Source organism: Cebus imitator, unplaced genomic scaffold (genome assembly GCF_001604975.1).
Source record: "Cebus imitator isolate Cc_AM_T3 unplaced genomic scaffold, Cebus_imitator-1.0 Scaffold21, whole genome shotgun sequence".
NCBI lineage: Eukaryota > Metazoa > Chordata > Mammalia > Primates > Cebidae > Cebus > Cebus imitator.
The window spans coordinates 8426572-8439889 of record NW_016107336.1 but is presented as its reverse complement, the minus strand read 5'-3'; the positions used below and the strand labels follow the sequence as shown (position 1 = coordinate 8439889).

The following is a 13318-nucleotide window of genomic DNA, read 5'->3' as shown; positions in this document are numbered from 1 at the left end:
ATGTTTAGTAGAGGCAGGGTTTCACCATGTTGTCCAGGCTGACTTTGAACTCCTGATCTCAAGGGATCTGCCCACCTCAGCCACCCAAAGTGCTGGGATTACTGGTGTGCGCCACCACACCCAGCCGAGATCCCATTAAAAAAATAATAATAATAATAATAATAATAATAAATACACACACACACACACACACACTTCAACAGGATTATTATTTTTATTTTCCCTGTCATATATTTGTATACTTCTCAAGTTTTCTGCCAGAAATGGGTATTTGTTTTTGTAATCAGTTTTTAAAATGTTTTTAAAATATTTATTATTTATAGCTACTGACTTCTTACCAGACAGAGTCTGCACATAATTCCACAGCATTTCTTTATTTGTCCAAAAGTAGTCTCCATTGCCAATGGAAAGAGTATGCGACCGTTCACCCATAAGCTTGACTTTCCTTCTACTCTGGCCTAATGAACATGGCTGACCTTCTGTGCATACAGAGCTCTTTGACCCATAAACCTTGAAAGTCTTTACACCAGTAGACTTCATTTCTAATTAAACAATTGCCTTTAGGTTTGAACTAAACAGAAAAGAAATGTAACACGTTTTCCAAACTGAAAACCATCAGTTAACTGAAAGCACACAGACGTTCCAATACAGAATGTTAATCATTCAAATCTGATTGGAGGAGACTATAAGCTACGCTCATCAAAATACAGCTCCACTGACGTTCAAGAAAAGAACACTTTTCCAAAGAAAAAACGGATGTTAAAAGACCTAAGGAAATCAACGATCACAGTCATAAAATACCAATGATGCCCTTGTGAAGGAAAGTTTTAAAGCTTAAGAAGGATGCCATTTCGAAGAAAAACAACTTAGGCACACGAAAGTCACCATAAAGTTAGGTTAACATACCTCACATATGGTTTCTATCATCTGAACAAGTATACTTGACTTAGCAAAACCCCAAATGGCTTATTCACTAAACCACATTCCCTCCACTTTACGCTGGACAAGAGGAGCTGGAGAAATGGGAAAGCACACACTTTGCAGTCCAAAGAATAAGCCATTCGTAACAAGCAATGCTATAGAATTGAGGATCCTGCCCAGTGGTGTAGAAATAAAGGAACAGAAATACAAATCAACAATATCAGCATGGCCGGCGCGGTGGCTCAGCCTGTAATTCCAACACTTTGGGAGGCCAAGGCAGGCAGATCACCTGAGGTCAGGAGTTCCAGACCAGCCTGGCCAGCATGATGAAATCCCATCTCTATTAAAAATACAAAAATCAGGCGAGGCACGGTGGTGCACGCCTGTAATCCCAGCTACTCAGGAGGCTGAGGCAGGAGAATCACTTGCATCTGGGAGGTGGAGGTTGCGGTAAGCCAAGATCGTACCATTGCAAAAAGAAATGATCCCTGAAAGCACAGTCTTGATGAAAATTTTTAAGTAGTTAACATTTTATGTTTGAAGGTGTTACATTGAAGGTGAACTTCGAAATGAGTTTAAACATTTATCACAGGCCTTTAAAATTAGACCTCCAAGTAGAATAAGTTGTCTAAATTCACTGTAAAAGTTTAAGTAAAATCTAGGCTTTTTGAATTTGTAACTTTAATAAATTTATTAATATTTTAAAACTAGAGTAAATCTCATCAGCTGAGCATGGTGGCTCATGCCTGTAATCCCAGTATTCTGGGAGGCTGAGGTGGGCAGATCACCTGAGGTCAGGAGGTCAAGACAAGCCTGACCAACATGGTGAAACCCCATCTTAAAAAAAAAAAAAGAAAGAAAAAAAAAGACCAGTATATTACTCTAAATTCTGACATTAAAAACACTCAAGAAGCTGGGCACAGTGGCTCACACCTGTAATCCCAGCACTTTGGGAGGTTGAGGCAGGAGGTTCACTTGAGTCCAGGAGCTTGAGACCAGCCCGGGAGACATGGCAAAACCATGTCTCTACAAAAAACAGAAAAACTGGCCAGGTGTGGTGGTGTGCCCTTGTCGTCCCAGCTACTTGGGAGGTTGGGGTGGGAGGATTACTTGAGCCCAGGAGGTCAAGGCTGCAGCGAGCCAAGATCACACCACTACACTCCAGCCTGGGCAACAGAATGAGACCCTGCCTCAAAAAAATTAATTAAATTAAAAAAACAAAACACTTTAAATATCAAACATAGGTCACTACCACCTTAACTCCTTGTTCTGAAAACTGATAATTGAAAAGAATGAATTAAGCTTTTAGCATTTAACATGTCTTTCTGGGAAAAATAATAGTCAATATAGGAAAGCTATTCTTTTTCGTTGTTGAGATAGGGTCTTGCTTTGCAGACCAGGCTAGAGTGCAGTGGTGTGATCGTGGCTCACTGCCTTGACTTCCTAGGCTCCAGTGACCTTCCTACCTAAGCCTCCCAAGTAGCTGGGACTACAGGCACGCAGCAACACACTGACTAAGTTTTTTCAATCTTTTTGTAGAGATGGGCTCTCCTTATGTTGCCCAGGTTGCTCTTGAACTCCTAGACTCAAGTAGTCTGCCCACCTCGGACTCCCAAAGTACTGAAATTACAGGCATGAGCCACCATACCCAGTCCAGGAGAGCTACTCTTTATAGAATAATATTCACTAGCAAATGTAGAAACTATAATAGAACTAGGTAAAAATTATTTTGTAACCCTCAGCAATACAACTGATTAAGGAAAGAATCAACAACAGTGGATATTTACAAAATGCCAGTTACTCCATAAATTACCTCTAACTGCAAATGGAAAAAGATGTTCCTGTCACCATCTCAAATTGATCAAATTCAGCATCACTAATACTGGATAACCAGATATTATGTACTTTATATAGAAAATAAAGTATATACCATCACCTACAACGTATCCCAAAAATATGCTGAACCTAAATCTAATCAAGCCTGTAGAAATAAGTTCCAGTTTAAGAAAATACAGGAGATAAAGCTGGGCACAGTGGCTCACACCTGTAATCCCAGTACTCTAGGAGACAAAGGTGGGAGGATTCCTTCAGCCCAAGAGTTTGAGACCAGCCTGGGCAATATGTTGGGACCGTGCCTACAAGTAAATTTTAAAAACATACCATAGCTAGGACTATAGGCACATGTCACCACACCCAGCTAACTTTCTGTATTTTTTGTAGAGACAGTGTTTCACCAGGTGCCCAGGCTGGTCTTGAACTCCTAGGTTCAAGCAATCCAACCACCTTGGCCACCCAAAGTGCTAGGATTTATAGGTATGAACCACCACGTCTGGGGGAAAATTGGCTTTTTTTTTTTTTTTTTTTGAGACAGGTTCTCACTCCGTCACCCAGTCTGGAGTGCAGTGGTGTAATGTCGGCTCACTGCAACCTCTGCCTCCCAGGCTTAAGTGATCCTCCCACCTCAGCCTCCCCAGCAGGTGGGACTACAGGCATGTGCCACCACTAATTTTTTGTATTTTTGGTAGAGACAGGGTTTCACCATGTTGCCTACGCTGGTCTGTAACTCCTGAGCTCAAGTAACCCTCCTGCCTCAGCCTCCCAAAGTGCTAGGATTACAGGTGTGAGGCATGGTGCCTGGCCGGTGGGAAATTTTTAATATAGTGAAACATTAATTTTCTATAAAGTACGGCAATGGTATGGTGGTTACGTAGATGAATGTCTCTATTTTTAAGAAATACACGTTGAAATATTTAAAGATGAATTGCTATGATGTCTGTAACCTATTTTGAAATGATGTGACATTAAAAGTCAAAGCTAGAGCCGGGTGCGGTGGCTCACGTCAGCACTTTGGGAGGCCAAGGAGGTTAGGTCACTTGAGTTCAGGAGTTTGAAACCAGCCTCACCAACATAGTGAAACACTGTGTCTACCAAAAATATAAAAATTAGCTGGGCATGGTAGCGTGTGCCTGTAATCTCAGCTACCTGGGAGGCTGAGGCAGGAAATCGCTTGAACTTGGGAGGTGGACGTTGCAGTGAGCTGAGATCACGCCACTGCACTCTAGCCTGGGCAACAAAGCAAGATTCCATCCAAAAAGAAAAGGAAAGGAAAGAAAAGGAAAGGAAAGGAAAGAAAAACTCATAGCTAGAGACATAGGGAGCAAATGGAGTAAAATATAACAGTTGCTGAACCAAAGGGTAGATATATACTCATTTTATTTTTTGAATTTTTTAGGTGTTCTGAAATCATTCATAATAAAAAGTTGAAAAAACACCAAATAATGCACAGATTCCTTACTTGACCTTGAAGAAAGCAAATGACAGGACAGTGTTGCTGTAGTATACTTACTCATCTTTATATATTATATATAGATGACTTAAAATGTGTATTTTAAGTCAATGTGAACTTGTGTAAGAATAGAAAGAATGGCAACCTTGGTACTAGTTATGTGGAAAGAGAGACTAGGTAGGTAGGTATGATAGAAAACCTATACATTTTGTTTTACGGACTTTTTTTTTTTTTTGAGGAGTCTTGCTCTGTTGCCCAGGCTGGAGCGCAGTGACACCATCTCAGCTCACTGCAACCTCCACCTTCTGAATTAAAGTGATTCTCCTGCCTCAGCTTCTAGAGTAGCTGAGACTACAGGGGTGCCACGATGCCCAGCTAATTTTTATATTTTTTAGTACAGACGACATTTCACTATGTTTGCCAGGCTGGTTTGGTCTCGAACTCCTGACCTCAGGTGACCCACCACCTCACTTGGCCTCCCAAAGTGCTAGGATTACAGGTGTGAGCCACCATGCCAGGCTAAATAAAAGTCTTGACTTAAAAGAGTCTCATTTGTTCACTCTTTCTACAGTTTTTCTGGTCATCCTGGCTTAGAATTTCTCTTTTTTTTTTTTTTTTTTGAGATAGAGTCTCTCCCTCTGTTGTACAGGCTGGAGTGCAATGGTGCAATCTTGGCTCACTGCAAACTCCACCTCCTGGGTTCACGCAATTCTCTTGCCTCAGCCTCCTGAGTAGCTGGGACTACAGGCACACACCACCACACCAGGCTAATTTTTTATATTTTTGTAGAGAAAGGGTTTTGCCATGTTGGCCAGGTTGGTCTTGAACTCCTGACTTCAGGTGATCTACCCATCTCGGCCACCCAAAGTTCTGGGATTATAGGGGTGAGCCACCATGCCCAGCCAACATCATTAAGTGCTCTTGTCTTGATTTCTTATTACTCATCTGGTTCTGTTTTTTCCTTCTTCATAATGTTATCAATCTTTTCTTATCGAGACTACTGCTGTCACCATCTTCCTAGTGCAAATTCTCAGATAATTTCAAATTGGGATTTTGTGTCCTAACTCCAGCTGCTTTCTCCTTTCAAATAACCCTAAAAAGTACACACACACACAAATTCCAAAACACTGTCAGTATTCATTTCCTTAGTCAAGAATGACACTGGTTTCACGTGACTTTTCTATACTATATAGAGACACAAACCTTGTAAACCTTCCACTGCCTCTTTGTTTTTGGTTGGTGTACCTACCTATATCCTAAGACACTCCTCCCTGTAGGATTTGGTTGAAATACAATTCAGGGTGTGGTATCAGCTGGGTGATCCATCACTGGGAAAACATCCAGCCCAGCAGCACAGGTAAATTAGTTCTCCAATGGGGTGAGTCCTCACCAACTGCCAACCAAAAGTGGCAGGAAGCTAGACAGATAAATCATCCCTCCTTTCTCTCTGAAGTTTCTCCTCAAAATCCCTCCAGAAAACTCTCACAGCTCAAAGTGAAGCAGTAGCCAGGGATAACGTATTGTGTCTTCCATTGATGTGCTTGACCTCCTTCCCTCCTTCACGTTCACTACCCTGGGTTTGTATCTTTCAAATAAAAAGGTAGCACCTTAACTGAGTTCTGCTTCCCAGAGAATGTGGGCTTTTACATATAACTTACCACAGTTGATCTTTACAAGCTAAAAACCCTGTGAAGTAAATATAATAGAAAGCTATTAGGATCCCCATTTTTATGAATGTGGAAACTGAGGCTCAACTAATACCCTTTTTCAAGGAGCACGGCTCTCTAATCAGTCACCAAAACCTGCCAATGTCAATCTTTAAACAATTCTCCCATTTGCCTCTCCTCTCCATCCTACCACTACCCTAAAGTAATCTTAGTCAGCATTTAGAAAACACCAGAACCTGATGGGAGGATCGCTTGAGGCCAGGAGTTCAAGACCAGCCTAGGCAAAACAGCAACACCCCATGTCTACAAAAAACTTAAAAATTATCTGGGTATGGTGGTATGTACCTGTCGTCCTAACTACTCAAGAGGCTAAGGCAAGAGGATCACTTGAGCCCAGGAGTTCAAGGCTGCAGTGAACTATGATGGCACCACTGCACTCCAACATGGGTGACAGAGTGAGACCCTGTCTCAAAACAAATAAACAAACAAAAGAACGAAAAAAAGTAGGGCCTGAGATTATATCATTTAACCTGTTACTATATCTGTGAGGTAGACGCTTTCATCGTTCTCATTCTACACACAGGAAAGATGAAGCTTAAAAAAAAAAGGCTTATTGAAATTTGCCCAGTGTCACACAAATACCAAGTAGTACAAATAGGATAAATCTAGACTATCTGATTTCAAACCCCATACTCTTAATTCTTTATCATTCCTCACCTGGCTCAGTTAACTATAAATCAGATCACACCATCATGCCCTTGTTGAAAACTCCAACTGGCTTCTCATTAGTTAAAATGAATTCAAACTCCCTCCATGGCCTGTAACACCTAACATACACTAGCTCCTGACACAACTGTGACTTCATCTCTTGCCACGATATCTTTGCTCATTATGTTATAAATTATGTGTACTGGCTTTTCTGTTTTGTTTTTTTGTTTGAGATAGGGTCTCACTGTCACCCAGGCTAGAGTACGGTGACACTTATAGCTCACTGCAACCTGGAAATCCTGGGCTCAAACCATCCTCCCACCTCACACTATGGGGTAGGTATGACTTCAGGGTCACACCACCATGGCTGGCTATTTTTATTTTTTATGGAGATGAGTCTGGCTATGTTGCCTAGGCTGGTCTTGAATTGGCCTCAAGCAATTTTCCCACCTCAGCTTCCCACAGGTGTGAGCACCTGCATCCAGCCTTAAATTACGTGTTGAGTGTCTCTTATTTGTCAGATACTGTTCTTGACACTAGAACTAGAACACGACTAACATAAGACAAAAGTCTCTGTCCTGGGAGCTTGTATTCAAGGGGTCTGCTTGATGTTCTTTAAACATTTTCCAAGCAAGGGTTCTGTACATTTGTTGCTCCTCTTACCTAGATCATTCTTCCCCAACACAGCTGGCTCTTTATCCTTAGGGTCTCTGTTTAAATGTCAACTCTAAGAAAGCCTTTCTCTAACCAATCTGTCCGAAAAATAGGGCCTTTGCTTTCAGTCATCCTCTACTCCCTCACCAATTTTTTATTTATTTTTATTTTTTATTTTTTTTGAGATGGAGTTTTGGTCTTGTTGCCCAGGCTGGAGTGCAATGGCACGATCTCAGCTCACTGTAACCTCCCCTTCGAGTGTTCAAGCGATTCTCCTGCCTCAGCCTCCAAGTAGCTGGGATTACAGGCGCCCACTACCACGCCCAGCTAATTTTTGTATTTCTAGTAGAGACGGCGTTTCACCATGTTGGCCAGGCTGGTTTCAAACTCCTGACCTCAGGTGATCCACCTGCCTTGGCCTCCCAAAGTGCTGGGATTACAGGTGTAAGCCACTGTGCCTGGGTCTCTTACTGATTTTTATTTTATTTTTTTGAGAGAGGGTCTCATTCTGTTGCCCAGGCAGTGGTGTGATCATAGCTCACTGCAGCCTTGAACTCCTAGGTACAAGCAATCCTCCCACCTCAGCCTCCCTAGGGGCAGAGATTGTAGGCACACATGTTTGGCTTTTGATTTTTTAGAGTCAGGATTTCATGCTACCCAGGCTTGTCTCAAACTGCTGGCCTCAGGCAATCCTCTCACTTCAGCCTCCCAAAGTGCTAGGATTACAGGCATGAGCAACTGCCTCTCTTACTATTTTTCTTCAGAGTTGGTTTTTTTTTTTTGAGACAGAGTCTCACTCTGTCACCCAGCCTGGAGTGCAGTGGCGCAATCTTGGCTCACTGCAACCTCTACCTCCCGGGTTCAGGCAATTCTCCTGCCCCAGCCTCCCGAGTAGCTGGGATAACAGGTGAATGCCAGCATGCCCGGATAATTTTTGTATTTTTAGTAGAGATGGGGTTTCACCATGTTGGCCAGGCTGGTTTTGAACTCCTGACCTCAGATAATCCGCCTGTCTCAGCCTCCCAAAGTGCTAGGATTACAGGTGTGAGCCACCACACCTGGACTTCTTCAGAGTATTTATCACAACTTGCAATCATCTTTTTTCACTTTGTTTACATGCTCATCTGTCCTTCATACTACATAAGCTCCAGGAGAACTGAGACTTTGTTTTCTTCCTGCCCAGTACCTAAAGTAGTGCCTGGCAAAACAGGCCATTGGTGAATATTTACTGAATAAATTAATACCACAGCATTAACTTGTCTTAGGTGGTTTCTGGGCTTCCTGTCTTGCTTCAGTTAAATCCACCATTTACAACAGTCAATGTGATCAGGTCACTCACTTTAAGTCCTTTCATGACCCTTTTTTTCTTACCTAATGATGAACACACACACACAAGACCATCTGTGACAAAGATCCTGACCTCATGAGCTCAGAGAGAAAGCGGCATGTAAGACAGACTTTGAATGAGTAAAGTGTTCACCAGATGGAGAAGACAAAGGACATTACAGCCCAGAAGCTCAAAAAATACAATGCTTTGCAACAGTAATTTCTGATATAAAGAACTGAGTGGGTTGATACAGAAAAACCAGCTGGAAATAGATTTTGAAGATGTCCACAAACCGCATTAAAGAGTGAGGACTTAAAAAGAGAAAGAAAAAATAATAAAAATTAAATAAAAAGCATGATGACTTAATGCCCAAAGCACGTACAGTCTTAGAAAGTTTATAGGAAGGGGAATAACATGATTCAATGAATGCCTTAAGGGATAAAAGAAGTGGGGGGGCTGCAGTGAGGAAAATGGATGGGATAGGAAGAGACTAGAGACAAACACCAGTGAGAAGACTACTTAATGTGACATAGACCATATTAAAAGATAAAGGCCAAAAACACAGCAGTTGAGATAGAGACGAGCAGAGATTCAAGGGAGCCACACTAAACATTCATCTACTTTATATAAATTTAACCTTATATCTAAGCAGGAAGTTTTCCTCAACATGGCCTATAAACTTAAACCAATGAAAACAACAGTCCCCTCATTACTGTAGATCTTATTCTTCAACTACACATATACACAGATCGTACCAAACAGGAGTACAACTAGGATACGTCTGTCTCCTCCAATGGACTGGGCAGCAGATCTTCAAAGGCAGGGAGTGTGTCATATCCATTATTCAACACTCAATCTTCGTGAATGAATAAATGAACAAGTAGAAGGCTTTATGACTGAGGATGTGAAAACTGGATGGGTTTTATTTCTAAAAAGGTGATTTCGGGCAAGCGCAATGGTTTGAGCAAGTAAGAATGGTAAATGTGGGGAACACAGACGCTATTTTAAAATAAGGAGGAAGATGTTGGCCCCCTTGTCCAGCCTTGAACAGGCCATGCCTTTTTTTTTTAACAGTCTCTCCCCCATCCACCTTTCCCCTTTCCATGTGGCTCATTCCCTCACTTCTTTCAGATCTCTACTCAAATATCATCTCACCAGAGGCCTTCCCTGACCAACCTCTCTAAAATTTCACAGCATATTCCTTATACCCTCTCTAGGCCTTTCCTCCGTTGTTTTTCTTCTTAGAAGATTACTGAAGAGACCCTCTAATGATTTTTATTCCTCTGTACCTAAAATACAATTGGTTTAATTTCCAAGTGAGGTTTCTTTGTCAGTTATTGTGATCAGAACCTACTAAATTCCACAGCACATTGAGATTTTTTTCTTTAAATTCACTGTAAAAATTCTAAGTTCCATCACTTTTAAATCCTGTCAAGTTCTTTCCAATAAAATCTGTATGCCACAAAGAATATTAATTTCTTGCAGGGAACATTCTGGACATAGTCAGGAAATAATTTTATATTCCTTAATGGAGAAGATTCTAGGAATGGGAGCAATAATCCATAAGAAAACCATCGAGATTAAGTAATTTCAAGGAACTGGAGGAATTAGGTACCAAACACAAGATATTAGGAGCACGGACTGTAGAGAGGCAATGGGATTTTATGCCTATTTAAGTAAGTGGTTTACTTTGGGAGGCAGAGGCAGTAGGATCGCTTGAGCCCAGAAGTTCGAGATCAGCCTGGGCAACACAGTGAGACCCCCACCCATCTCTATTTAAAAAAAAAAAAAAAAAAAAAAAAGAATGATCTTTACAAAGTTAATTCCATAGGAGTCAATGACCAGAGGAAGCCACATGTGGCCAAAACAGCCCAGGTTAATCCCAGCGTGAGCCACGCGATATTACAGGCAGATGTGTGCTCCAGCGCGACTTTCTCTTGTCTGTTTTTCCCACGAAGAAGTAGAAAAGTCTGTGAAGCGGCAAAATACATTTAAGCTTTTTGGGCCAGAGTTATTCTGGAGAGCACGGCAAAGGCAGCCAGTAGCGACTTCATACTGCACTTGAGTCAAACAACTACTGAACCCGGGGCCCAAAGACTCACGTTAGCGACAGCTGAGATAGAGGATAGGGTAAAGAAATGCACGCCCAAATTCAAGTCGCCCTGGAGTCCCCACCCGGGGCCCCGCCGCCTCTCAGAGCAGGGTCTGCCCGGCCCCGCAGGTCCCGCCGTCTCGTCGCTCGGGGTGCTGGCGCCCTACCTGCAGGCTTGTCTGCAGCCATCTTCCCGCTTCGGCTCGGGTTCTTCCCTGCAGGTGGCGTGGCCCTGACTCCCGCCGCCGGGCTGGCAGCTGCCCTGGACGTCGGAGGACAACTCTGTGCCTACCCTGGCTCCGGGTCCCCGGGTTCCGGCTTGGGGAGTGGGCAGACGGCGGGCTGAGGAAGTGACGAGAGCTAGTTCGCGTCGTCTAGCAACAGCAACAGCGTCCCCGCCCGGGCAGCGCCACAGCCTCCCGCCATACACAGCTTCCGCCCCACGGCGTCCCGGTACCCACTACTTCCGGGGGCGGTGGCCCGCCGCGCCTGGAGCGCCGGCGTGGGAACTGCTGCTGGCCCCGCCCCACGCCGACGTCTCCTCCGCGCCCCGCCCCCGGCCGGAAGTGTTCTGGCTGGAATCTCTTGATGTTCGCACGGTGGACGCGACGCGCTGGGACCTACGCGCCTCTGTCTTCTGCTTATTATGATTAAAACATTGAAGTGTCAGAACTTTTTTGTCCTGCAATTTTACATAAGATTGCAATAACCACATCTGACATTTATGTCTAAGCACTGAGCCCTGCACTTGGCCTGTACTATCTCATTGATTTCTCACAACCACCCCGTGAGAGAGGCGCTGTTGAGGATCCCCGTTTAAAAAGAAACGCTTTCTATTTTAGAATAGTTCTAGTTGTTCAGAAAAGTTGCAAAGATGACGCCTAGAGTTCCTGTCCCCTCACCTGGTTTCTCCGATTGTGAACAACTCAAATTATTTTACTATGGTACATTATTGATAACATCTAAGAAACCAGTTTGATTGGTGCATTGTTACTAACTAAACTACATATTTTCTTCAGACTTACCAGCTTTCTTTCAATGTCCTTTTTGGTTTTGGTTTTTGTTCCAGGATCCTGTCCAGGACACCACATTACATTTATTCATGATGTCTTCATAGGCTATTTTTGGCTGTGACAGTTTCTCAGATTCTTCTTGTTTTTGAAGACCTTGACAGTTTTGAAGAGTTACTCCTCAGATATTTGGTGGAATGTGCCTCCATTTGGGTTTGCCCATTTTCTCATGGTTAAATTGGGGTTTTGGGTGTTAGAAGGAAGACCACAGGCGACCGGCTATTCTTGTCACATAGAACCAAGGGTACATGCTATCAAAATGACGTCACTGATCATGTTAACCTCAGTTACCTCTCTGAGGTGGTGCTTGCCACTTTTCTCCACTGTGCAGTTACTTCTAGTCTTCCACTCTACTTTGTAACCAAGTTAATAAATGCAACCCACACTGAAGGTGGGAAGGAGGGGCATTTAAGCTCTACCTCCTGCCGTGGGGAGTATGTACATAAATTATCTTCCCCAAGGGAAATTTGCCTCTTCTCCCTCAGTTAGCTATCTATTCAATAATATATTTATATCAGTATGGATTCATGGATGTTTATCTTGTATTGGCTACATTCAATCACTACATTATTTTGTTGCTTAAATTGTCCCAGCTTTGTTAATTGGGAGGTTTTTCAGGTTTATACCTGTTTGTTTGTTTGTTTTGTTTTGTTGTTGTTGTTTTAAACTTTCTTTTTAAAAAAGCATTTGCTTTTGGCTGGGTGTGGTGGCTCCAGCCTGTAATCCCAGCACTTTGGGAGGACAAGGCAAGCAGATCACTTGAGGTCAGGAGTTCGTGACCAGCCTGGCAACATGGTGAAATCTCATCTCTACTAAAAATACAAAAATTAGCCAGGTGCGGTGGTGGGCGCCTGTAATCCCAGCTACTCGGGTGGCTGAGGCAGGAGAACTGCATGAACCCAGGAGGCAGAGGTTACAGTAAGCCAAGACTGCACCGCTGCACTCCAGCCTGGGGGACAGAGCGAGACTCGGTTTCAAACAAACAAACAAACAGTATTTGTTTTTTCTTAAACTTTTTAATTCAGGCTGAGATACACAAAGAAAAGTGCATGAATCATAAGTACAGCTTATTGACTTTTGATCAACTCAACACATACATGTAACTAGCACCCAGAGAAAGGACAGAGCTTTACCTGTACCTGGGAGTTTCCTTCATGCCTCTTCCCATCTCTCCACAAAGATAATCATGCTGACATTTAACACTATGGATTAGTTTCACCTGCTTTTGAACTAAATGTATGTACATTATACAATATATTTTTTAGGGTCTAGCTTCTTTTGCTCAATAGTATGAGATTCATCAACGTTGTTGAGTGAAGTTGTATTTGTTTCTCGTTGTTATATATTATAATGTTACATTATGTGAATATTCCTTAATTAATTTATTTTATTTGAGACGGAGTTTTGCTCTTGTTATCCAGGCTGGAGTGCAATGGCGAGATCTCAGCCCACCACAACCTCTGTCTCTCGGGTTCAAGCAATTCTGCCTCAGCCTCCCAAGTAGCTGGGATTACAGGCATGCGCCACCATGCCCAGCTAATTTTGTATTTGCAGTAGAGACAGGGTTTCTCCACGTTGGTCAGTCTGGTCGTG

At 42.8% G+C, this 13318-nt stretch overlaps 1 protein-coding gene across 3 annotated transcripts in view; it reads right to left on the bottom strand.

Annotated features, from left to right (window-relative positions):
- The window catches only part of CNOT10 (CCR4-NOT transcription complex subunit 10), a 96807-nt gene extending 85641 nt beyond the window's left edge, over nucleotides 1-11166 (bottom strand). For 2 of the 3 annotated variants that reach the window (XR_005198937.1, XM_017521687.1), the window contains exon 1: nucleotides 10823-11166. Coding sequence is in view for 2 of the 3 variants with exons in the window: in XM_017521687.1 (XP_017377176.1) it covers nucleotides 10823-10844 (22 nt within the window). In the remaining variant the exon portion in view is untranslated. The remainder of the gene's footprint in view (nucleotides 1-10822) is intronic. The other variant, XM_017521688.2, reaches the window with a different exon arrangement.
- Nucleotides 11167-13318: the final 2152 nt, after the last annotated feature.